This window comes from Choloepus didactylus, chromosome 9, assembly GCF_015220235.1.
Source record: "Choloepus didactylus isolate mChoDid1 chromosome 9, mChoDid1.pri, whole genome shotgun sequence".
NCBI classification, from domain to species: Eukaryota; Metazoa; Chordata; class Mammalia; order Pilosa; family Megalonychidae; genus Choloepus; species Choloepus didactylus.
This window is the reverse complement of record NC_051315.1, coordinates 13077818-13102026: the sequence shown is the minus strand read 5'-3', so window position 1 is coordinate 13102026 and position 24209 is coordinate 13077818. Positions and strand designations below refer to the sequence as shown.

The following is a 24209-nucleotide window of genomic DNA, read 5'->3' as shown; positions in this document are numbered from 1 at the left end:
TTATTCGGTCGCCTGTAAAATAGGGATAATAGGGTGGTTGTAAAGATTAAATTACATGACACTTTAAAGTTCTTAGAGCCTTCCCTAGCACTGGGCTAGCGGGGCATCCGGCGAACACTGACTCCTGGTGGCTGGCATTCTGCTCCCCCTCTTCACGCCATGTTTATGCCATTTGGTCAGACTTAGGGCCTCACTGAGCCTTCTGAGCTTGAGCACCAGGGATATAATGGTGGGGAGAAAAGGATTTGAGTCCCCAATTCACGAGGGCAGGAGAGGCAGAACCATTGTGTAACCTCACAAGCGAATGGGAACGTCTTGGGATCTTTGAGAGCAGACAGGGAGAATCTGACCAACTCGGGGAGATCCTGGAGGGCTTCCTGGAGGCAGTGATGGCTCAACTGAGGTCTGAGTAGGAGTTAGCTAGAGAGCAGGGAAGAGCACTGCAGACCAGGGAAGCCACACTTGCACAGGCCCTGCACAGGAGGGCAGGCACATGAAGGAGGGGCTGGAAGGAGGCCACTGTGGCCAGAACAGATTGGGCAGAACGTGGGAGGACGCGGCAGGAGAGGTGAGTGGGACAAACCCTCAGGCCCCATGAGCCACACCAGGGGCTTTGGCCTTCTTCCTAGATGCAGCAAGACGCTTTGGAAAGGTTTGCAGGGGGCAGTGACATGAGCTGACTTACAAGTTGAGACACTGTCTCTGGCTGCAGCAGGGGCCAGAGGTTGGATGGCTGTTAGTAAGGGGGTCCGTGGAATGACCCAGGCAAGCAGTGGTGCCTGGCTGGGCTGAGACCAAGAGAAAGGGGCCTGGAAGAGGCCCTCAGGAGCGGGCATCAGCAGGCCTGGGCATGGGCTCTGTTCCCCGAGGGAGGAAGACAGGTGTCGAGCAGACTGGGGTTTCCAGCTTTGCTGCTATGAGGGTGGAGGGACTCGCTAAGCTGGGAGCCCTCAGGGGAAGCGAGTCCCAGTGCAGATCAGGAGTGTGGAGCTGGGTGTGCTGGGTTGGAGTTGCCTTTCAGATGTCCAGGATGCTAAGAAAGCAGTGGACGGTCAGGTTGTATTACGCTTAGGGAGTGTCCTTGAACTTCAGTATTCAGGACTACTTAGAGCTGGGGTAAAAAGCTTTTTCTGGGAAGGGGCATCTTCCTGGTCCTCTCCCTGACATCTCTAGATAGTCAATGAAGACAGAGTCCCCGGAAAATCCACACACCAAGACCCAGGTTCAAATCCTGCCTCTGTAGCTCTTGGATTGTGAGCAAGTCACCAACCCCCCCAACCCTCGTTTCCTGGTCTGCAAACGGGTTGGATCTCTGGGTGGTGGTGGCTGTTAAATGAGATGGTGGGTGTAAGTGTTGCTAAATGGTGGCTGTAGGTGGGTTATTAGTCACCGGAAAATTCAGAAGCACTTACCCAAAGTGACACCCCCTGACCAACATGCCCGGTTGCTGACTGACGGGACATGTCTGTCTGTCTTATGGCATCCTCGTTCCAGATGGACAGTTACTCAGCAGGGGCAGCCCAGCTGGGTATGGGCTGGTGTGTGGGCAGCTCCACTGGGGCCCTCTGTGGGGGAGGACAAGTCTGCATCCTTGTGCCCTTTAGGCGTGTGGGTAAAACCTTGCCCCGTGGCAGCAGAAGGGGGGCCTTGTCTGGGTGGTTTACTGCTGGCTCGGGGCACTCTGTCCAAGCCGCACCCCGGGGTCCTCTGTGAAGCACAGCAAGCCAGCACCACACAGAGCATTTATGAAGCCCCTTCTGTGTACCCACCTCTGCTTGCTGAAATATACATAAGCCCCAGTCCTCAAACCCCAACAAGACAGCCCAAAATGAAAGCTTTTGCTGATTGACTGAACTTTTTCTTCCAGCTGGGTGCTTTCCTAAAAGGTCTGTGCCCTTTTTGCTCGAGACCCTTTTCAAAATATTTTGGTCACATGAATGTTGCAGTTGAAGGGCATTTTGGAACATGCCCGCTTGCTACCTTCACAACCATCAACCTGTTCACTCGCAACAACCCCAAAACTGGCAGGGGAACCTCTTTATGTTCAGGCCATTGAGGGAGTTTTGAGTCTCAGAGAGGTGAAGTGATTTGCCTGAAGTCACACAGCGTGGATCTCAGGCCCTAGCCCGGGCCTCCCTGCCCTGCCCCCAGCCCCTCCACCCTCCTCTGCAACTGCAGACCCTCTCATCGACGAAGGGCGTAAAACTCTAGAAGCATTTCCCACCCGAGTCTTCTGGGGCCTCTTCTGTTCTCCTTGATGCCCCAGCTTGGTAAAGGAGCTTCCCAGGGATTCCCAGGACTTTCTGGATTTGCTGCAGGGCGCCCAGGTGCTTCCTTCTTTCCAGAAGGCTGAGTTTCAGGGAGCCGGCCAGGGCTAGGTGCCCGTCAGTCTCCAGCGGAACCCGGGTCCCAGGCAGTGGGAGCGTGTTGGGATGCCCGCATGTGCCCTGAGCCTCAGAGGGGCTATGTGGACTGCGAGGGGGAGGTGGGGGCTGGCTCTCCATCCGCAGTGGCCAATCTGGTCCCAAGCAGGGTCTTTACCGATCAGGGCAGGCAGAAGGGGCCAAGCCGGGCACTGCCAGCCTGAAACAGCCTGAGCCCAGGCACGCTGTGGACTGGGACGAGCGTGTGTGTGGCAGCACTTCAGCTGGTGGGCAGCACCTCACTTTCTAGAAGAAAAGATTCTTCCCCACCAGCCACTGGTGGACCTGAAGGCCACTGGAGAGAGGGGGAGGAGTGCAGGGGCTAGTGGGGCAGAGCAAGAGGCTGCAGCTGTTCCATGCAGGTATCCAGAAGGGCAGGGACAGCGCAACAGCATTTATTGTGCCCCTGCTGTATACGAGGCACTTTTCATGCATCCATTTACATAAAGCTCAAAGTTAGGCAAAACTAAGCTGTGGGGCTGGCAGCCAAGATAGAAGCAGTCCCTGTCATGGCCTGGAGGAGCCGAGGGGCATCTGGCTGTGCTGTTTCTTGTCCTGGAGCTGGTATCACTGGGGGCCCACTGTGTGGATGGCTGTGGAGCCATGCTCCTGGGCTCAGCCCATTTCTCTGTCCTGCCTGAGGCTTTGCTGCACTCCGGCCTCTGCACTCCACATAGCAAAGGGGCCATCATGCCTTTGTGTTCGTATTCAGTCACTCGGGGGCCTCAGACCCTCCCTGCACCCTGTGAGGACCAGCCCATTTTACAGATGAGCATACTGAGGCCAAGAGAGGCCCTGCCCCCGGCCAAGAGCTCAAAGTGGCCAAGCAGCTGCGACGTCCATTCAGCTGCCCCGCCAGGCCTTCCCCCCATACCCCCATCCCGCACCCCCACACACAGGTGATGCAAACGCACCCTGTACTTGCCACTCCCCCCCCAGTGTCACGTTTCTCCAGCCCACGGGTGACCCCCCGACTGAGCCGCAAGCGGGCGCTGTCCATCTCCCCGCTCTCGGACGCCAGCCTCGACCTGCAGCGCATGATTCGCACCTCTCCCAACTCACTCGTGGCCTACATCAACAACTCCCGCAGCAGCTCGGCGGCCAGCGGCTCCTATGGGCACCTGTCAGCCGGCACCCTCAGGTGAGCCCAGCTGCAGGTGGGGCTGGGGCGGGGTCACCACAGGATGCAGGGGTGGGGGCTGGCTTTGAGGTTGGCGAATGCAGCCAGTCCCATCTCTGACTTCAGGTTGACAGCAGGGAGCCACTGATGGTTCTTGAGTGAGGGAACACCATGGGGTTAGCAACCTATCCAGCTGTTCTCCTGAGCAGAGTCCTCTCTGCCCTAACAGAGCCCCCACCCCTCTCCCTGCCCCCACACCATCACCTTGTCCGTTCTCCGTTGCAGCCCGGCCTTCACCTTCCCCCACCCCATCAACCCCGTGGCCTACCAGCAGATCCTGAGCCAGCAGAGAGGCCTGGGCTCGGCCTTCGGGCACACGCCACCCCTGATCCAGCCCTCGCCCACCTTCCTGGCCCAGCAGCCCATGGCCCTCACCTCCATCAATGCCACACCCTCCCAGCTCAGCAGCAGCAGCAACTGTCTGAGCGAAGCCAGCCAGGTAAGCAGGCCCGGGTGCAGGGGCTGGGCCACCTGGTGTTCGGCTGCCCCCCACCCCCAGGGGCCATCTGGTCCCATCTCATGCCAGAAGGATCTGGGCTGGGTCTGGAGGCCCAGCTCCACCCTGGCACTGCCCCCATCACAAGCAGCCCCCAGCTCCTTGGAGCTCAGCATGTGCGATGGACGGATGAAATGGACGGACTGATGGATAGCGATTACTATCACGCAGGGGGTCCTTTGGAGCCTCAGTTTACCAAGGGCTTTCCCACACCTTGTTTGACCCTCCAGCAGCTTCCAAAGTGCCTAAGCATCCCTGCCCAGCCTGGCACACCTGAGGCAAAGGAACCAGGTCCTCTTTTGCAGAAGAGGAAACGGATTTATAGATAGAGGATTGTCTGATGGAAAGGGCAAAAGCTTGGGAATCCATCAGACCACGTTTCGAATCCTGACTTGCCGAGATGGGGCAAGTTTCGTTCCTCTTTGAGCCTGAGCTAACTCGTCCGCAGAGTGGGGGTGCTGCTCCCCACACCAGGTCATCATGCATATAAACATATAATGAGCTCGTGTAGACCCCAATCGTGGGGGTCACTTGTGAGGACAATTCTAGAGGGCCGGTGACTTCTCCACGTCCCTTAGCCAGCAAGTGGCAGGGCCTGGACGTGACTGATATGGTTTGAATATGATTCCTATCAAATAAAATATTGGTGAGGACCAAGTGCCACTCCTGCTCTAGGGTGTCCCCTGCTTCACCCCACCGCCCCATCGCAGGGTCTGCTTTTCACCTCCGTGGTGGCCCGGGGAGCCAGAGGTGGGGCTGCATGTGGAGGGGAAGGTGCCGGCAGGTTTCTCTCTCGCTGCTGGCCATGCCCCTGTCAGGAGAACCATGCTGGGGAGCTCGGTTTCCCCTACTTGAAATGCAAGGGTTAACCCAGTCTGTGTGGGGAGGGCCCCAGGATTCGGGCTGTCCCTCCGGCTCCTGTGTGATGGGCACCCCTCTGCACCCCGCCCTCCAGAGCAAGCCGAGCAGCGAGTCAGCTGTGAGCAGCACCGTCAACCCCACTGCCATCCACAAGCGCAGCAAGGTCAAGACGGAAGCGGAGGGCCTGCGGCCCACCTCCCCAACCCCCCTGACGCAGGTGAGCTGCAGGCTGAGGCCGGGGCTCGGGCTGCCCAGCTCGGCCCAACTCGGGCCTTGAGCCTGTTGGCAGGTGGATGACTAGGTGGCTGCAGGCCAGCCCATTCTCCTCCTCCCTGCCTCCCCCTATCCACTGAAGCACCAGCCCCCCACCCCACCCCCATCCAGTTGCTCACAAGCTCCGCATGGGCCAGGCCCTCTCCGGCCGCTCTCTCTGCCTAGAACTCCACCCCCCACTCTGTCTCCTTCACGGCCCCTCCAGCCTTGCCTGACCCTCCTGGATAACTGACTCTCATCCCCGGGTCACTCAGAGCCCTTACTGTCAACATCTGTCCCCAGTCTCCTGCACTGTCAGCTGCTGCAGGGTGAGCGCTCAGAAACAAGGGCCTGATTTGGCTCCACGCCACCAGGGTTTGCTCGGGGCCTGCGTGCAGTAGCTGCATCTATTATTTTCTGATGACCGGGTGCGCATGCGAGTGAGTGAGTGGCATGGGGAGGAGGGAGGGAGGACAGTTCCTGGTGGGGTGAGTGAGCAGAGCAGCCCACACTCAGGATGGGCCTTTGCTGGAGCCCAAGGGGCCTGTGGGGTGGCTTTCCCTTTGGAAATCCTCCCTCTTTTTCCAAAGGCAGGCGACAGTGCCATGGTCTGGGGTGGAGGGTAGGTGTGGGCCCTGCCCAGTGGCAGTTGCCCAGGCCCCATCCGTTGCTGCAGAATCACTAGTTCTTGTCATCATCTCCCCTACGTCTGCTGGACCATCCTTTATCAAAACTCAAGCCATCAGACATGCTCTGGGCACTTCATTTTCATGAAATATCAGGTCCTGTTATTGTCAGGCAAACAGAGGGGCTGATGACAAATTCTTCTCCCCTCGTGGACGCCAGAGCTGGTTGTGGCGTGATGCATGGTTTCCACGCGGCCGGTCATCATCAGGGCCGTTGAAATTGATGAGGGAGGCCCACATCCCGAGAAGATAAACACACTGGAGCGGTGTGCACTGGGCCATGTTAGGGGGTGCTGAGCACCTGGAGCTCACACCCCACCTGCTGGCGGGACCCCTGCCCTCAAACCCCAGAGGACGTGGTGAAGAGCCCAGTCTTCCCTCCTGCCCAGCTCAGCCTCCTGCATGCCCGTGGGAGGAAAGCCATTTATCACGGGGGCCTGTCACCATGTCACTTGGCGTCTTGGCTCCACGACCAAGGACTCCCCCAACCCACCTGCAAGGTGGGTGGGTTTGCTGCCCATTGGCGGAAACAGCACAATGTAGCCCCCTTCTGCAGGCTCAGATGGTGCCCAGTTGTCTCTGCACTCCCCACTGCTTCTACACTTTCCTTTGCAGTGCATGCCAAATCTGCCCGTGTCCTCAGGTCTGCTGTGAAATATGCAAATCTGGCAGCTTCTGAAATTATAAATGTATTTCCAGTTGTGCTTAAGGTGCTGCGGGGACCGTAGGGGGCCCCCTTGTCTGCTGTCCCCCGCAGCCTCGCCTCAGCAGCCCCCATGCAGGACCCCATCGCTGAGGATTTGGAGGAGGCTCTCCTGCACCCTCTAATGTGTGGTCCTAGGGCATTGCAGCCACGTGGTTTCTGCTTCCCCAAAGAGGAGGCATTGCATGGCACGTCATTTTTCTTTTTGGAACAACGGAACTCACTGAAATAGCCAGGGACCCATCTTGGAAAAGCCCTTTGCAGCTCCCGTTGCAAATGAGTCGGGTGTCAGTGTGGGGCTGATGCGTGTTCCGCAGCTGGAATCTGCCCTCTTTGGGATGGGCTCAGGCTGGGGCATGGGCAGCTGCAGCCTCAGTGTACTTGACTCTCTGGAGTCAGGCAAGGGTTTCCCCCTTCCTGCTGAGCCATAAATGCTTTTCCCAGAAGCTCTCTGGGAAGACAGAATGGTTTCCTGTTGTTTTCTGGCAGTGGTCTGAAACATAAAGCGAGTCTTCCTGACTTCTGCCCCTTTGCTTGGCTTTGCCTCCATCCTGCCTTGCGGGCTGGTGGGACATGGGGGTGACCCTGGCAGCCTTTTCAGGACTCTGGAGACCCTCGCTGGGCCTCCTCTCCCAACCTGGGGCATCTGTGCCTTTCCCTGTCCCCCCACCCCTTGTACCTTCCAGTCGGTCCCCAGTTCCCCTGCTCACAGGCTGCCCCGGGCTGGTTCAGGGTTAGCATCAGCTGAGATGGGGGCAGCTCTGTGGGGTTCACTCTGAGTGTTTTGCAGGTTGGGAGTAAAAGGGTCTATTCTCTTTGAAAGTTTAGTCACCTATGATCAGATGAAAGAAAAGTCACTGTAAGTTCTCAGGAGGGCAAGTCAACCTCTCTGTGAGCCTCAGTTTCCCTGGTTGTTGAACAAAAATACAGACACCCCCAGATTCAGGGCTGTTGCATGAAAGAGCAATGCTGGGGGAATGTGCCAGAGAGAGTTCGCTCTGCAGAGCACTTGGCTGTCCGTAGCTCTGTCCTGGTGTGAGTCCAGTGCCTCATGTGCCCCTGGGACAGAGGGACACTATGAGATTAGCAGTTCTGAAGATGGGATGCATGTTGTGTTTTCCTCCTGCCCCAGGCTGGAGCAGACCCTGTGCATGCTGTAAATGAAAACACTCCCATCCCCACAGCCTGTAGAGCCTGCCCCAGCTCCCCACAGAGGGTCAAAATCAAATAAACCAAAGCAGCCACTCCCTTTCCCCTGTCTCTTTGCCATGTCAGTAGGCCCAAGATGTGACGGTGCCCAGGATAATGACAGACTGGCATTAGGAAGATGGAGGGACCCCAAAAGAGCGGTGGGATAGAAGTGGTGCTGGGGAGAGGCTGGAGAAAGGGGCTGAAGGGGTCAGTGTGTGCATGTGTGCTTGTGCGTGTGCGTGCGTCTGTGTGCAAACCTTTACCAGCCCAGGGTCCTTGGCAGCACAGGGACTCCCAGCAGCCTCTCCTCACCCCTGCCCTCAGAGCCAGCTGGCCGGGCACAGCTCATGTGGGTATGCTCTGCTCCTCCCCAGGAACAGCTGGCTGACCTCAAGGAAGACCTGGACAGGGACGACTGTAAACAGGAGGCCGAGGTGGTCATCTACGAGACCAACTGCCACTGGGAAGACTGCCCCAAGGAGTACGACACCCAGGAGCAGCTGGTGCACGTAAGCACCCAAGTGCCAGTGATCTACCTCCCAGGGGCAGAGCCAGACTACATGGGGCTGGAGCCCTGCAGGGCCTCTGCTGGAGAGGCGGCCCAGGAGATGCCTTCTCTGCCTCTTTCTTAAAAGGAACTTATATAAATATTTGTTTGTTTGTTTTTTCCTGAGCTTCCTAGCAACCATTGCAAAGAGGGAAATAGGATTAGTTAAAACAGCCAGCATCCACAAGATAATAATAAACCTGTCTCTCGGGTCTGAAAGAAGTTTCTCCCATGGAGAAGGAGTTGGTAATTTCCTCTTAGGGACCACTCACTGGTACCCAGTGTACACAGGAGCAGGTGGGTGTACACATCCAAGTCGGGGGGGGGGGGTGGGGGCTGCTGCTGAAAATGCCCTTGGGTACTGACAGGTTAGGAGACTAGAGAAGGCTGTGGATGCCCCGCGTGCCCTCTAGGGTATGCCTCTTGATCCCCACTCAAAATATTTCTACAGGAGCATCCAAAGTGGTGACTGTCAGGGGCTAAACATGGGGGCGAAGTGGGGGAAGGGCTGGGTGTGGAAGGTGCCTGGTCTTCCACCTGGCTCCACCACAGCTCCCCGAGTGGTCCTGAGCAAGTGACTCTACCTCTGAGAACATGAGTTTTTCCTTCTGCAAGTGGAATGAGGGTTGAATATGATTCCACACGTAAAGACTTGGCAGACAGCGGACATTCTGGGATGGTGGTCCCCTCCCTCCTCCTCTCCCCAACCCTGATGGGCCCTGCACTGGTTCTCTCTCCTCCCACTGGAAAAGAACTTAAATTCAGGAATATGCCCCAGACCCTACTACTGGGTGACTGAAATGAACCCACACTTAGTTAGTTGCTCAGTTGCTAGATAGAGTAGATGTACACGTGTGTGTGCACATGCATGCACACAGACACAAGTGTGCCCCTCCTGTTCACATTCAGAAGCCAGCCCAAAGGAGTTCGCTTCTCCCCAGCCCCGTGAACTTCAGCATGAGGACACTACCAACTCCCTCTGCTTCCTCCATTCATGCAACTTGTTCCCCAAAACTGTGGGGTTTTTTTTACCATTTGGGCTTTTCTCTCCCAAATCCTCACCCAGAGTATTGGGATTTCCCAGCCAGCATGTTGGAGCTGCCGTGGAGCCTGTGAACTAGGGTTTTCTCTAATCCCTTCGGGGATTCGAACATAGTCTTTCAACTTGTACCACTTCTTTGGAGTAAACAGGTGCTAGATGGAGAAGGGACGATTTGAGCTGTGAGCTGTAGGACAGAACAGATTAAATTAAAGGAGGAGAGAGGAGGCACAGCATCTCGCACCAGGGAAGGGCTAAACAAAGACGTAGAGATGAAGATGCAGAAGATGCATACAGAGATAAATGGGTCAGCCCTGAAGAGCCGGGCTGGACTTCCTAAATCAAAGGAGGCAGGTAGGACTGCAGGCTTTCCCCGTGCCCAGGCCTGCCCCAGGACTGGACCCTGTGGTGTAGAAGAGGTGACCACCTCCTTGCTGGCCTCATAAAGAGCAGACCCCCTTGCCCAGCTCTGTCTTTCTCTCTGCTTCCTGGGAAAATGGATGGCGCAGGCACACAGGCGAGCCGGCGCCCCGAGCCAATTATTAACAATTTGTTGCTAAGTAAACCAATCAGAAAAAAATGAAAGGCATTGTCAGGGTGCATTTTTATCATTTGAAAGGCTTTAAAAATGGAAAGTGAGGCTAATATGATAAGATTTCCCTGGATGTTCAAAATGCTAACGCTTTCACCAGCTCTGGCAACGGCATTTGTACGCATGGGTTTGAGGGCTGGGGGGGCTCCTGTCTTCCAGGGCAAGACGCTGCTGAGTAAATGTAGGGTGCAAAGGTCTGGGGAGCACTCACCAATAGAAATGGAGGGCTGGGTGCAAATGACAGCCACGTAGGTGATTTTACATTTCCTAGGAGTACATTTTTCAAAAGTTCAAAGAAACAGGTGAAGTTCACTTTAGTACTATGTTTTACTTAACCCAGTAGCTCCAAAATATTATCACATCAGCAGGAAATCAGTATAAAACGAAATGATCCAGATAGTTTACATTCGGAGTCTTGGAGACTATCGTGGGTTTTCCCCTTAGAGCCTGTCTCAGTTTGGACCAGCTGCCTTTCAAGTGCTCAGGTGTCACACGGGGCAAGTGCCTAATGCACTGGAGCTGCGGGTCTAGAGGTTGTGGGAGCTGGGCAGGAGACAGTAAAAGCTGGGAGAGGGAGCTGAGAACAGAGAGAAGAAAGGGATGGGGCTGGGGGAGGAAAGGGGAGATCTCCAAGACCCCAATCCTGCCCTTCCCGATTCCCTGGGAGGAGCAAGCCCAGCCTGGCCTGTGATCCAGGCAGGATGTAACTTTCAGACCAAGAGGGAGATGGACAGACAGGGAGGGATGGGGACTTGATGGGGCCCAAAGAGGCGGCCTGGTGGTCTTTAGAGAGAAGCCCCAGTGGGAGAGGAAGCAAGAGGACAATTATGCTTTTGCACACTACTGTGTAAATGACTAATACCGCCTACCCCTCACTCCTCAATTAAATTAACAAGTAAAAGGACTGCAGCCTTCAGTTAAATAACCAAAGCAAGTGCCAGAAAGCATGTACCCAGTGCAGCCTGCTCGGTTCCCTGTGACAAAAAGCCTTGGGGCCACACTCACTCTTTGCCACAGAAAAGCCACTTTCAAGAGCGCACATGACCAAGCCCAGAGCAGAGGCCCAGGGGGGCAGGCGCAGGGGTGGGAAAAAGAGAGAAACGCCTCACGTTGCTGGCCCAGGTGGGGTGCTGGGAGGGATGGGGGTGGGGATCACTGCACAGGGAGGGTGTCTAGCTCATAGGCTCCCCAGCCTGGCCTTAGATGGCCTGTTTTCCCCAAGAAGGGGATCCCCTTGCAGGGCTCACACTCTGCCTCAGGGGCAGCAGCTGCAAGATCTTCAGCTGCCCCGCCGGACTCTCCTATGCCACCTTGTCCTGGGGCAGCCTTGAACAGTGCCCAGACTTCACCCTCAGCATCACAACCACCCACCCTTTTCTGCCAGTGGGCCCCGGGCAGGCCACTCAACCTCTCAGGGCATCTGCAGAAAGGGGACAAAGCCATCATCACGTGGGGTCACTGTCAAAAAGAGGTGAGGAGATGTTTCTTTAACTACAAAAAAAAATAATACAAAAATCTCTGAACGAGTAGGGGAGAGCTTGGGCTGGTGCTCTGCCTGGTGCCCTAAACGTCCACTCTCTGCAGCACCCCAAATGCCCTGGCCCCCTATACACCGAGCCCGGAGCCCAGCCTAGTGCACGCAGGACGCCTCTGGCCTTAGGTGGCCACTCTGACTACTGATTGGAAAATGCAGGAGAGACAGTAGCACACAGTAGGGTTTCATTTAACAGCAGCCAATGGTAATCCATGAGGAGTCAGATTATCGGGGTAAATGGGGTGGGGGACGGTCTGACACACGGCTAAGCGGGCAGGGGGTGGGTGGTGCACAGGAGGTGGTGGGCGGGCGGGGTGGCAGCTCACCATCCCCCCACGGGCCTGTCCCCGCAGCACATCAACAGCGACCACATCCACGGGGAGAAGAAGGAGCTCGTGTGCCGCTGGCAGGCCTGCGCGCGGGAGCAGAAGCCCTTCAAGGCGCAGTACATGCTCGTGGTGCACATGCGGCGGCACACGGGCGAGAAGCCCCACAAGTGCACGGTGAGCGGGCTGGGCGCGGACCCCACCCCGCCGGCCCGGCCGGTGTCCTCGCAGCTCCTGCCTCCCGCTGTCCCGGACCTTGGATCCGCCCTCTCCCTCGGGGCCATGCATGGTGGGAAGAGGCCAGGGGTGTGCGGGCGCCTCTGGCTGGGTCTGCACCGCGGTGAGCCCTGGGGCCAGCTGCCCTCCCCTGCCCCGTGGTTTGCTTGGCTGGGGTCGTCCTGGCACAGGGGCTGGCTCTCTAGTCCCCCGCGTCTGTCCACATGAGTCACAGCTTGAACAGCTGTGGGTTAAAGATCACTTTGGTTGAGTTTTTAAAAAAATAAGTTCAAAGGTAAGACGTTTTACGAAGTCAACAGAACTTCTGGCTCTAATTGGCGAGCCTTTTCTTTTAAACATCGGGAACTTGCTCCGCCTTCAAAGGGGAGGTGGTCCCGTGGGATCAGGAAGGCCTTTTTGTGAATTACCCTGTTTTACAGATTCTCAGATTTTAATTTTTTTGTACAAGTAAGGGACAGGGTCCATCTTCATAGTTTTGCACGCGGATATTCTGTTGCCCAAGCACCATTTGTTGACAAGACTATTCCCCCATTGCATGGTCTCGTCACCCTCATCACAAAGCTTTTGACCATAAATGTCTGGGTTTATTTCCGGGCTCTCAATTCTGCTCCATTGGTCTACATGTGTGTCCTTCTGCCAATCCCCCACTATCTTGATTACTGTAGTCAACTCTTGAAATCTGAAATCGGGAAGTGTGAGTCTTCCAACTCTGTGCCTCTTTCAAGATTGTTTTGGCTATTGGGGCTCCCTCACAGCAAGTTATTTCCTTATTATTCTGAGTAGTAGTAAACCATGACCCTCAGATGTGAGCTGTGACTTGCAGACGCAGGTAGAAGGCATTTGGAGCCAAGTGTGTCGCATAAGACTGGCTAGGAATGTAGGGTTACCAGACGGAAGGAGAGAGCTCTGGAGAGCTCCCCCGGGTTTACAGGGTCGCCGGAAGGCCAGGCTCCCCAAGTGCACTGTATGCAACTGCGGTGTATTTGGAATAAGTGCAGAACCTCCTGCAAAGACCCTGCCTCCCTCCCTCCCTCCTGCCTTCCTTTCCCAAATTGGTTTCTTGCATCAGGTGCGCTCCTGCAGCTTGTGCTGTGGTGGGAGAAGACCCAGACGGAGTGAGCCCGGCCCGGGCTGAGGGGGGGTGGTGACCACCAGCCAGAGGGGACAACGTGTGCGAAGGCCCTGAGCAGGGAAGATCTTAGCAAGTTCAAGTTGCTGAAAGGAGGCCAAGAGTGGCCAGATCCTGGATTCCATTCTCAGCACATTTAGATGCAGGAGAAAGTTCTAATCAAGGCAGTCACATTGGGAAACAGTTGAGAGTTACATTGACACTGATTTTTTAACGATACAGGAAGATTCTCACCATGTGCTGCTTTGTTTTTAGAAACCGTGGGGGAAAATTGGGAAAATACCTGTACATCGGGCAGCGGCTGGCCCTGGGCAGCCAGTGATTTTCATTTTCCTCTTTGGACTTTTCGGTCCTATCTAAGCTTTCTAGAGTGACCATCTGTCATTTCTACAGTCCATGAGACACGTAGACGTGATGGTTAAATACGGACTCTGGAGGCCGTCAGCGGGAAGGGGCAGGGGGCAGCCCCTGGGATTGGCTCCTGCATGGGGCTGCCCCTCTCTAACCCCTCACCCGTGCCCTCTCTTTCCAGTTCGAGGGTTGCTCCAAGGCCTACTCCCGCCTGGAGAACCTGAAGACGCACCTGCGCTCGCACACCGGGGAGAAGCCATACGTGTGTGAGCACGAGGGCTGCAACAAGGCCTTCTCCAATGCCTCGGACCGCGCCAAGCACCAGAACCGCACCCACTCCAACGAGGTAGGCCTGGCCCCCCCGTGCCAGGCAGGCTCTCGAGGGCCGCCAACACCCCGTGGCTTCTGGACATCTCCAGGCCAGGGGTAGCCGGGGGTCTTAGTCTCATGGGGCTGCTTAACAGAGAGCCTCCACCTGGGTGGCCTCAGTCAACAGAAGTGCGTGTGCCACAGTTGGGGAGGCCTGAAGCCCAAAACCAAAGTATTTGCAGGGCCATGCTCCCTTCCCCGGAGGCTCTTCCTAGACTCTGGCTGCTTGCTCCTGGCAGTCCTTTGCATTCCTTGGCTCGTGGCAATCTTGGCCTCTTTCCTCGGCATCCCTGTATCTCCATGTCCAAGCTTCCCTCTTCCTAATCCAGCATGACCTGGCCATAACTCATAACTTGACTATATCTGCAAGACCCTATTTCCAAACAAGATCACATCTGCAGGTCCTGGGGGTTAGGACTTCAAATGATCTTTGGCAGGGGGTGCAACTAAACCCATAACCCTGGAGGCCTGGGGTGTGCCCCTGCCCCCACTGACCTACCTGCTGCACATCCTTGGAGACAGAAGCAGGAGCTCCCCCTGGATGGGGTCCTGTGCGGCCGCCTCCCAGGAGAGGGGTGTGTGGGATGGGGGAGATGGCCGACAAGACTACCTGTAAGGACTTGCCCCATGCTCACCCTGACTGTGCCTCGGTTTCCTCACCTCTGTAATGGAGGGAAGTGTGCCCTCCTCAGAGGCGGGCAGAAGATCCAGGTGAGCTGGAGTCAAGGTGGGTGTGAGCCCTCTGCTCCCCCCAGGGCCTGCTGTGTCCCTCGACTCCTCTATCTTCTTAATCCTGCAGAGCAGCAGAGAGCTTCCTAAACTTGGAGAGATTAAATAACTTTCCCCGAGGTCATGTAGCTTGCAAGTTGAGGTGATGGGGTGGGAAGCCAGGAACGCTGGCCCCGGTGCAGTGGTGAGAACATTCTGGAATGCTGCATACCTGCTGGAACCACCAGGATGGACAATTATCATTTCACCAGCAAGCAGCCTCCGGATTCGTAGCAGCCAGGTCACCGCGAAGCTCAGCACACGTCGGCAGACCCCTTCCCCAGAGGCCCTGCGCTGGCCCGGAGCACCTTTGCCAGCCCAGTGAGCAGAGCCCGCAGCGGGCCAAGAGAGCCTGGCAAGGGAGGGCGGCAGGAGCTGTGCTGTCCGCTGCACCCGCCCTGAGCCCTGGCCCAGCCACACCGCTGTCACTCAGACGGACTCGGGAAAGGACCTTTCTAAAAGCTTAGATATGTTTTGGGCCCCAAAGGGACTTTGCTCCAGTGTTGTCAAGAAGTAAGAGAAATTCTCAAAGGCATTTGAACCCCTCCACAGAAAGAGTCAGAGTCATGGAGAGCTGTGTATTTGTATGTGTGCATGTGGGTGGGAAGATGTGTATGTGTGTGTGTGTGTACATGTATATGCTCATGAGTGGATGTGGATGTGTGTATATATGTGTGTTTGTGTGTGCAAAAGCATATGTGTTAATGTGTGCGTGGGTGTATGTGTGTGCATCTGTGCATGAGTGTGTGTATGTGCATGTCTGTATATGGTGTGTGCACTCGTGTGGATGTGGATGTGTGTATATATGTGTGTGCATCTCTGTGTGCATGAATAGGTGATGTGTGCCTAAGTGTATGTGCGTTTGTGCATGTGTGTGCACATGTGTGTGCATGAGCCCAGAACTGGGGCTCAGAAAACCTGGGTTTTCATCCCATCCTGGATTACTCTGAGCAAGTTTCGCTGCCTCTCTGAGCCTCTTTCCTCATCCAAGCAACCAGGGCATGCCAGCGTATGTCACAGGCTCTAATGAGGTCACATGCCTGGTACTGATAGTGGAAATCCCAGCGCCCCGTTCATGGGGAAGGCAGCACGGTGGTCCCACCAGGCATGGTGCCTTCTTCCTGCAGCGTCTCTGACCATGTCCCCAAACGGTCGTGGAAGCTCCATTAGCCATGCACTTACCTATGTGGAAAGGTGGCAGCGGGGGGCAGAGGCCCTGCAGGGTGTGACTCGCTCTCAAGGGCTCTGGCTGCAGATGGGCTGGCAACCCCCGCGAGACATCCTGGGTGGCTTTGTGGAGACGGAGCACTCCCGATCGGAGTCTGCCTTCCATGTCTCCATCCGTGATGTGTCCTGGTTCTGTCCCCAGAAACCCTACATCTGCAAGATCCCAGGCTGCACCAAGAGATACACGGACCCCAGCTCTCTCCGGAAGCACGTGAAAACGGTCCACGGCCCCGACGCCCACGTCACCAAGAAGCAGCGGAACGACGCGCACCTCCGCGCCCCACTGCTCAAGGAGAACGGGGACAACGAGGCCAGCGCCGAGCCGGGCGGCCGGGGCTCTGAAGATGGCGTCGAGGCCAACAGCACCAGCCAGGCTGTGGAGGGCTGCCTGTACATCAAAGCCATCAAGACGGAGAGCTCCGTGGTAAGCGGGCTGGGCATCCGAGGCCCCGTCCACGCCACTTCCCCCCCAAGGGGCTGAGCCCAGCTGGCACCAGGACAATCAGGGGCACAGACTGCTGCTACGGGCTCAGCCCCAGGCCTCATTCTGGGGGTGGGATGGGGACTCTCCTCTCTCCAACTTGGCTTCCTCCCTTCACCCCCTCGGACCTCCCAGATCCCATTCTGCTTCTGTCCCAGGCCCTGCTGAGCAGGTGTGGCAGGGCTGGGGGAGATGGGGACCTCCCATCCAGTCCCCCGTGTGGCCCATCTGCATAGGCAGGGGTGGTCCTGCGTGCCCACCTTTCCAGCCAGCTCCGAGCACCATGGGCTGTGTCCTTCCCTCTGTCTTCCTGTGTCCAGGCCCCTCTGGCCCCACTCCTTTTGTTCTAACCGCCTGTTCTTTGTCTCCACCTTTTTCCCCCCGACTGTACCTCCCCTAAGGATAGACGGTACTGAGGTGAGCGGAGAGCCCGGGAGGGGGCGTGCGGTTGGGCTGCAGCATGAGCAAGGGCGGGAGGGGGCTGGTCCAGGGCTGCGGCCCGACGGACATCTGGGTCCCAGCCCCAAGGCTCACGTACTCCTCTTGGGAAGTCTTTTCCCATGTGCTACACCTGCTCCCTGTGCTCGGGGAGGCCTTCCAGGCGTGGGGAGGTGGGTTTAGATAGGCAGATGGGAGGGCACGGGAGCATGGACACCCAGCCTGCATGGGGGGGCAAAGCAGACGGCGAGCTGCTAGTTCAGGCTGCAGAGTGGGGCAAGGCTAACCTACAGAGGGTCTCGAGGGCCGAGTACAGGAAGTGGGTGACCCCCTGGGCAGGAAGACCATTGCAGCTTCCCCAGGAGAGGTCTGGAATTTGGGGACATGCAACACAGGAAGCAGCCTGTAACCTGGAGGTGTGCTGCAGCCTAGGTGGGCCCCGGTTGGGTGACCGATCCCAGGTCACCGTGTAGCTGGAGTTCTGTGGAGTTCTGCTACTGAACGTGTGTGCCGTGAGCTCTCTGTCCACACTCCACCCGCACCCCCCACAGTATCTGTCAGCCCCTCCAGCACCCAGGCCAGGAGCTCAGCTGACATTCCCACCCACAGGCAGGGCTGGTTTGGGGTTGCCCTTCAGACAAACCCATCCTGGTTACCCTGTCCCTTCCCAACCACCTGCCGCTAGCCTGTTGAGCTCTCCCTGCCCAGCAGAAGGTTCCAGGTTGGCAGGCTATTCTTACTCTTTCTCCATCATGCAACACGTGGCTGATGTCGGGGATACTTAAGGCTCTTCTTTCATGCCAGCTTGATCAGGAAGCTTTTATCAGTGGAAACCTGTAAAGCTTCCCAAGCTGAGTCCTGGCCCAGATGTGGGCTGGGGAGAGCTGAAGGAGGACCATGGAGGTGTGAGCTCCCAGACAGTGGTGCCTTCTGCATGCCAGTACTTTCCACCTGCTCTTTAACCTGCAACACAGGCAGCTAGGCTCCATGTTCTAGTTGAGGGAACTAGGGCTCAGAGAAGTGAAGTGACTTGGCCATCTTATGCAGATGGACAAGTGATGCCTTGAAAGCTCCTCCACACAGCAGCTTCCTTCCCTCCCCTAGGGATACAGGTGGGTGCAGGTGTATGCAGGTGTGTCCAGGTGTGGGTGCAGGACAAGGTAGGCTCTCGCCCCCTCTGAGCCCACGCCTTCTCGCTGGCCCCTGCAGCTGTGTCAGTCCAGCCCCGGGGCCCAGTCGTCCTGCAGCAGCGAGCCGTCTCCCCTGGGCAGCGTCCCCAACAATGACAGCGGGGTGGAGATGCCAGGGCCCGGGAGCCTGGGAGACCTGACGGCACTGGACGACCCGCCCCCAGGGGCCGACGCTTCCCTGGCCGCCCCCTCCACCGGGGGCCTGCAGCTGCGCAAACACCTGACCACCGTGCACCACTTCGAGCAGCTCAAGAAGGAGAAGCTCAAGTCGCTCAAGGACTCCTGCTCCTGGGCCAGGCCAGCTCCACATGCCCGGAACACCAAGCTGCCTCCCCTCCCGGGAAATGGTGAGTGGGGGCCCAGGGTGTGTGGGTGGGGCCAGGGGGCAGCACCCACTACTTGCACCCCTGCCAAGCTCCTTGGGCTGTGTCACCGGACACCCCCGGTAGGATCAATCATACCAGCCCCACTGGGAAGGAAACTGAGGCTCAGAGAGGAAAAGTGCCTCACTCAAACCAGCGGCGGTGCCGAGCCCTAGCCCAGGCCTGTGTGATTCAGAAGCCCATGCTCTTGTGGCTGCACCATGCTGCATCCTGTCACCCCCTAAGAACAGGGAGTCCCTGCTCGTTCCCATCATCCTTGTCCTTATCCAGGGATTCGGTCATTTAGTGGGCACCTGTAGTGGGGCACTATGACAAAGAAAGGCGAGTGAGGTAACCCCAGTCCCTGATGGAACCTGTGGTTAGGAGGTAGTGCTACCAGATGCACCCTAGACCGCAGAACCAGCCAAGTGGCCCCCGAGACAGAGCTAAGGTTGGAGCTGTTAGGAGAAGAGAGATGCCATGTTCAGCAGGGAAAAGCAAGGGAGGACTTCTTGGAAGAGGCAGCACTGTGCTCAGCCTCAGGGGCTGAGGGCCAGCCTTAGAGTGGAAGGAGTCTTAGCTGGGCATTTCCTGGGGGCCAGGCAGTGTCCTGGGCACCAAAGCACACAGGGGCACACAGCACCCGGTCTTTCCCTCCAGCGACTGATGGTCCGTGTGGGTGGACACTTCTGTGCCACCTAAATCTCTGTCGAGCAGAGGATGTGCTGCCCCAGCTGCTGGGAGGACTGTTGACAGGTGGCCTTCAACTCGCAGCCCCTACAGGGATGGCCTGGGCTGCACAGAGCTGCCCCACCCAAGGCCAGGCCCCTTGCCAGGATGACCCACGTCCATGACAGATCCGGCCCAGCTCAGGGCAGGCAGCACAGACACTCCCTGTGCAATCAGGAGCATCTTCTGATTCTGCCCCCTCTTCCTCCTCCCCTTTCCCTCCCACTAGTTTAGGGACCAGGGCACTTCTGCTCAGTACACTTTGACCCTGGCTGCCCAAGGGGCTGGCGGTGAGGGCACCTGAGGGACAGGACCAGGGCCCTCTTGGCTCCTCCCCTCCTCCTTCCAATAGGGCCATTCTCTGGAGAGGCACATCTTCCCATTCCACAGCTGGAGAAACTGAGAGCCAGACGGGAATAAGGATTCCCGCCCAGGGAGGCGGTTGGTAGAGCTAAAATTGGGATTCCTGACTTCAATGCAAAAGGCATTTATTGAGCACCTGCTGTGTGCCAGGCCCCAGAACTGACCTCTCCCCTCCCCCTCAGGCTCTCTCCTGGAGAACTTGGGCGGCGGGGGCGGCGGGCCGGCCGGGCTGCTGCCCAACCCGCGGCTCTGCGAGCTGTCGGCCGCCGAGGTGACACTGCTGAGCCAGCCTGCAGGAGCGCCGCGGACAGCGCGGCCAGCACGGTCAGCTCGGCCTACACGGTGAGCCGCCGCTCCTCGGGCATCTCCTCCCCTACTTCTCCAGCCGCCGCTCCAAGCGAGGCCTCGCCGCTTTGCGCCGGCCGCCCCAGCCCACCAGCTCGGCCGACTCCTACGACCCTATCTCCACCGACGCGTCGCGGCGCTCCATCGAGGCCAGCCAGGGCGGCGGCGGCGGCGGCGCGGGCCCTGCACCTGGACGCCCGCCCCAGCAGTACCCTGCGCGCGCGCTACGCCGCGGCCACCGCGGGCCCCCGCCCACGCCCCTGCCCGGCCTGCGGGCGCGCCTGGCCCTGCTCGACGGACCCGCTCCCGCGCCCCCCCGGGCTGCCCGCGCGCCTCGGCCCCCGGCGGGGCAGCGACGGCCCGGCCGGTGGCGGCTACCCGGGCGCCTTCCCCCCACAGACCCGGGCTCGCGGCGCGCCAGCGACCCGGGGAGGCGGCCCGAGCCACTGGCGCCCGCGCGGGTGCAGCGCTTCCACAGCGCCAGCCACGTGGGTCCGGCCGCGCCGCCACCTCCATTGAGCCGGGAGAGGAGAGGCTTAGGCCTCCCCGGCTACGCGCGCCCCGACGGGGGACTGGCCCGCGGCGCCTACTCGCCCCGGCCGCCCAGCATCAGCGAGAACGCCATGATGGAGACGGTGGCGCCGGAGGCGGATGGCGCAGGGCCTGACGATGATCTGGTGCTGCCCGACGACGTGGTGCAGTACCTCAAGGCGCGGGCCAGCGGCGCCCTGGATGAGGGCGCCCCCCAGGCGTATCCCGCCGAAAGCGCGGGTTTCTCGGAGAACCCCAAACTGCCCAGCCCCGGGCTGCACAACCAGCGCCGAACGGTGGCCGCGGACTCCAACGTGGGCCCTGCGGCGCCCGTGCTGGGAGGCTGCCAGCTGGGCTATGTGTCGCCCGCGGGGCTGAGCAAAAATCACATGCCCGTGCAGTGGAATGAGGTGAGCTCCGGCACCGTGGACGCCCTGGCCAGCCAGGGGAAGACCCCGCCCTTTCCTCCAGGCAATTTGGCCGTGGTGCAGCCGAAACAGGCCTTTGGCCAGTACCCAGGGTACGGTCAGCAGAGCCTACAGCCCAGCCCCGGGGGCCTGGACAGCATGCTGCAGCCCCACAGAGGAGGCCCCTCTGGGTCTAGGGTCAGCTACCTTCAGCAGCTGCGGCAACCAGCCACAGGAGGTCAGTGCCTGGCCTTGACCGCAGCCGTGAGCGCTCCCTCCAGCTATGGCCATGCCCACCTCCAGCTGAGCCCCAGCACTGTGGGAGGGGCCCTGAGCCAGTTCTCTCCGTCCTGCAGCAGCATGGTGGCCAAATCTGGCCACCTGGGGCTCCCTCAGCAGATGGAAATTGCTCCCAACCATACCACGATGGGCAGCAGCCACAGGGAACTCGGGGTCCCCAGTTCCACCCTGGGTGGAGTGCCACCATCCCTCCCAGCCCAGAGCTACCCACAGCCGAGCCATCCCCTGGTGGCCCCCGTGAGCCACGAGGGCTACCGCCAGGGCCCCAACCTTCTGCCTTCCCACCAGCCTGGCTTCACGGAGCCCCCGCAAGGCCTGATGGTGGCAGCAGGTGGATCAAGCTATGGCCTGGTGCAACCCCGGCCGCCCCCTGACCCCAGTCCTGCTGGCCGCCACCGTGGGGTGCGTGCCGGGCAGCAGCTGACCTATGCCAGGGTCACCGGCCAGGCCATGGCGGCTGGGACAGCCAGCCAGCAGACGGCAGAAGCTGTGGCCGAGGGACCCATGGGCAGCCTGGCGTCCCTCCCTCCTCAGCCACCCCTGCAGGACGCGGGCGGACCCCAGGACCACAGCATGCTCTACTACTATGGCCAGATCCACATGTACGAGCAGAACGGAGGCCTGGAGAGCCACGTGAACTGCCAGGTCATGCAGCCCCAGCCCTTGCCCTCGCCAGGGGTCGACCAGGTATCCAGCACCGTGGACTCCCAGCTCCTGGAGGCCCCCCAGATCGACTTCGATGCCATCATGGATGATGGCGACCACTCGAGCTTGCTCTCGGGTGCCCTGAGCCCCAGTCTCCTCCACAGCTTCTCCCAGAACTCCTCCCGCCTCACCACCCCCCGGAACTCCCTGACCCTGCCCTCCATCCCCACGGGCACCAGCAACATGGCCGTCGGGGACATGAGCTCCATGCTCACCAGCCTGGCGGAGGAGAGCAAGTTCCTGCACACGATGACCTAAGGCCCCGAGCCCCCAGCACCGAACAGACCCCAAGGAACTGCCACATCCCAGAGACGTGGAGATTTTGTCTGTCTTGTTTTCTTCCAAAAAAGTACTAAATAGGTCCAAGGGATTTTGCTAATAGCTGGTTCAGACACAGATGCTTTAAAGAAGGCTTACATGCAGCCTGTCTGGTCTTTTGGATTATCTTTCCGGAACACTGAAAAATATCTCAATAGGAAAGGAAAGGCAGGAATGAAGAACTTGCAGTGTTTTCCAGCCTTCGGTGCTTAGAGGACCACTTTGTTCTGGCTTCTTCACCTCTGTCATTTGGCTAATGAGGGATTACGTTGGCCAAGGGCTTTCCAAGTTCACAGGAGAAAGAGGGGCTGGGAACCACATTTGGGTTTGAATCTGAAAGCCATACTGGATATTTGTTCCATGAAGATCAGCTGCTCATTCTGGTACACACAAGGAAAAAAAAATTCCTACCCTACCAGAATTCCTCCTTGAAGCTGAATTCTCAAGGCCTCTGATGTCCCTTGCCATAGTAAAAAAAGGGGGGAAAAAACTGATTATTCTCCCTGGAGCCAGCATCTCTATCCCCATAAAGCTGTGTTTCGGACTGGCAGACTATCCAAGTGTATGTGAATGAATCAAGTATGGAAAAGGACAGAAAAACATAGTCTTGCTTTTGGGGCAAGCCCAGAAACTTCCCTGGCTTCTCCAGACCATGTTTACAGTGTTTGTGCATGCAAAATGTAGCCCTTCCTGAAAAGAACGCTTGTTTCTCAATACCTTGGGGCTTCTGGAGCTGCCTAGAGTGAGGGATGGACTGAGGTGGACCTTGAGAGAGTGAGGTCCACATGGGGCTTGACCTCCCAGGCCACCCTGACGGGCTCCCGGGAGGAGGGGGAGGTCTCCCGTTCGCCCAATCTTCTGTTTCTCCAGTGCACCATCTGCTCTCCCAGCTTGGGCAACTCTGGGGGCTTGATGGCAGCAGCTCTCCAGGCTCCTCCCCAAGCAGCCTACCCTTGCCAAGCCCACACCGTGTAGGCCCCAGCATATTCCAGATGCCCTTCTCTCTGCTTCTCCCTGGTCACTTGGCAGAGAACAACGACGTGCATGGTGTTGTGGTTGGGTGGGAGAGTGAAGGGGTTAATTCTTGGGACTCCAAGGGACCATCAGGAATGTTCCAGAAATGGAATTTGGGACTTGGCCTCAAGGAGTGAATGGGTGCACCCTGCCCACAACACATACATGCACCACCCCCCACCCCCCAAACCTTTCCATGTTGGATTTGTGCCAGCCTTGCCAAACCAACTGCATCACAGCTTGATGCCAACAGTGACCTTGGCTTCAACCAGGTGCTTCTTAGGAGAGCCCGTGGGCGGGGCCAAACTCTCCCCACCTTCCCGCCCTCCCCCACACCCCTAGAGCATCAAACACTTTGTTAGGATCCAAAGGCAAAGCTAACTCCAGATGACCAGCCCTGGGCCATCTCGAAGGGTCTGGGGCTTGGCGGTGGTGTTCGTTCACTTCCTGGGAGAGGATTTCACTAGCCATTCTCAACCTGTATATATTCTGTACAGAAGGCACCATTCCAGAAACTACTGTAGGTGACTCACCCGGCCAAATTTATATCTCCAGAACATTTTTAGCTTTTTCTACGTGCTATGAATTGAGGTGACATGCTCAACTTGTAAATAAGTCTTTTTGTACATTAAAAAAGTAATTTTTTCATAATTTATTTTGTCTGTCTGCTTCTTTCTTGACAGCAGTTAACGAGAACCTGGGCAGTAAATTAGGTGCATTTGAACAGAAATTAGGTTGTATTTTTTCTTCACAGTGTCAAAATTTGACTACCCCACCTTCGCCAAGAAATGTTTAATGCCGGGGCATTTACTGGCTGCCTGTGGTTTCTGGGGCCTGGAGATTGGGGATTGGAAGGGAAAAGTTGGGATTTGGTGTTTCATGGTGAAGATCTCTGGCTGGTCCTCCAGTGAGCTGGTCTGAACATCTAAGTTGGTTGGGCAGGAACCCCACCTTCCACATCCACCTGTAGACCCAAACCCTCATCACATCAGCACCCCGTCTTTGATGGAGCACATTGGAGGTGGGGTGAGGGGATGGGGGTAAGGAGATGGGAGGACCCCCAAGGCAAGACAGGACTTGTGCTTTGGGGCAGGTGAGAGTCAAGGCGGGCAGGG

General features: G+C 57.9%; 1 protein-coding gene across 1 annotated transcript in view; it reads left to right on the top strand.

Moving 5' to 3' along the window:
• The window catches only part of GLI2 (GLI family zinc finger 2), a 247706-nt gene extending 223950 nt beyond the window's left edge, over positions 1-23756 (top strand). The window contains 13 exon segments of the mRNA XM_037850244.1: positions 3363-3564; positions 3829-4042; positions 5055-5177; positions 8167-8301; positions 11858-12007; positions 13729-13893; positions 16054-16335; positions 18040-18367; positions 19657-19763; positions 19766-19904; positions 19907-20129; positions 20131-20219; positions 20222-23756. Of these exon segments, the coding sequence (XP_037706172.1) occupies positions 3363-3564; positions 3829-4042; positions 5055-5177; positions 8167-8301; positions 11858-12007; positions 13729-13893; positions 16054-16335; positions 18040-18367; positions 19657-19763; positions 19766-19904; positions 19907-20129; positions 20131-20219; positions 20222-22020 (3956 nt within the window). The 3' untranslated portion in view covers positions 22021-23756.
• The last annotated feature ends 453 nt before the right edge of the window (positions 23757-24209 follow it).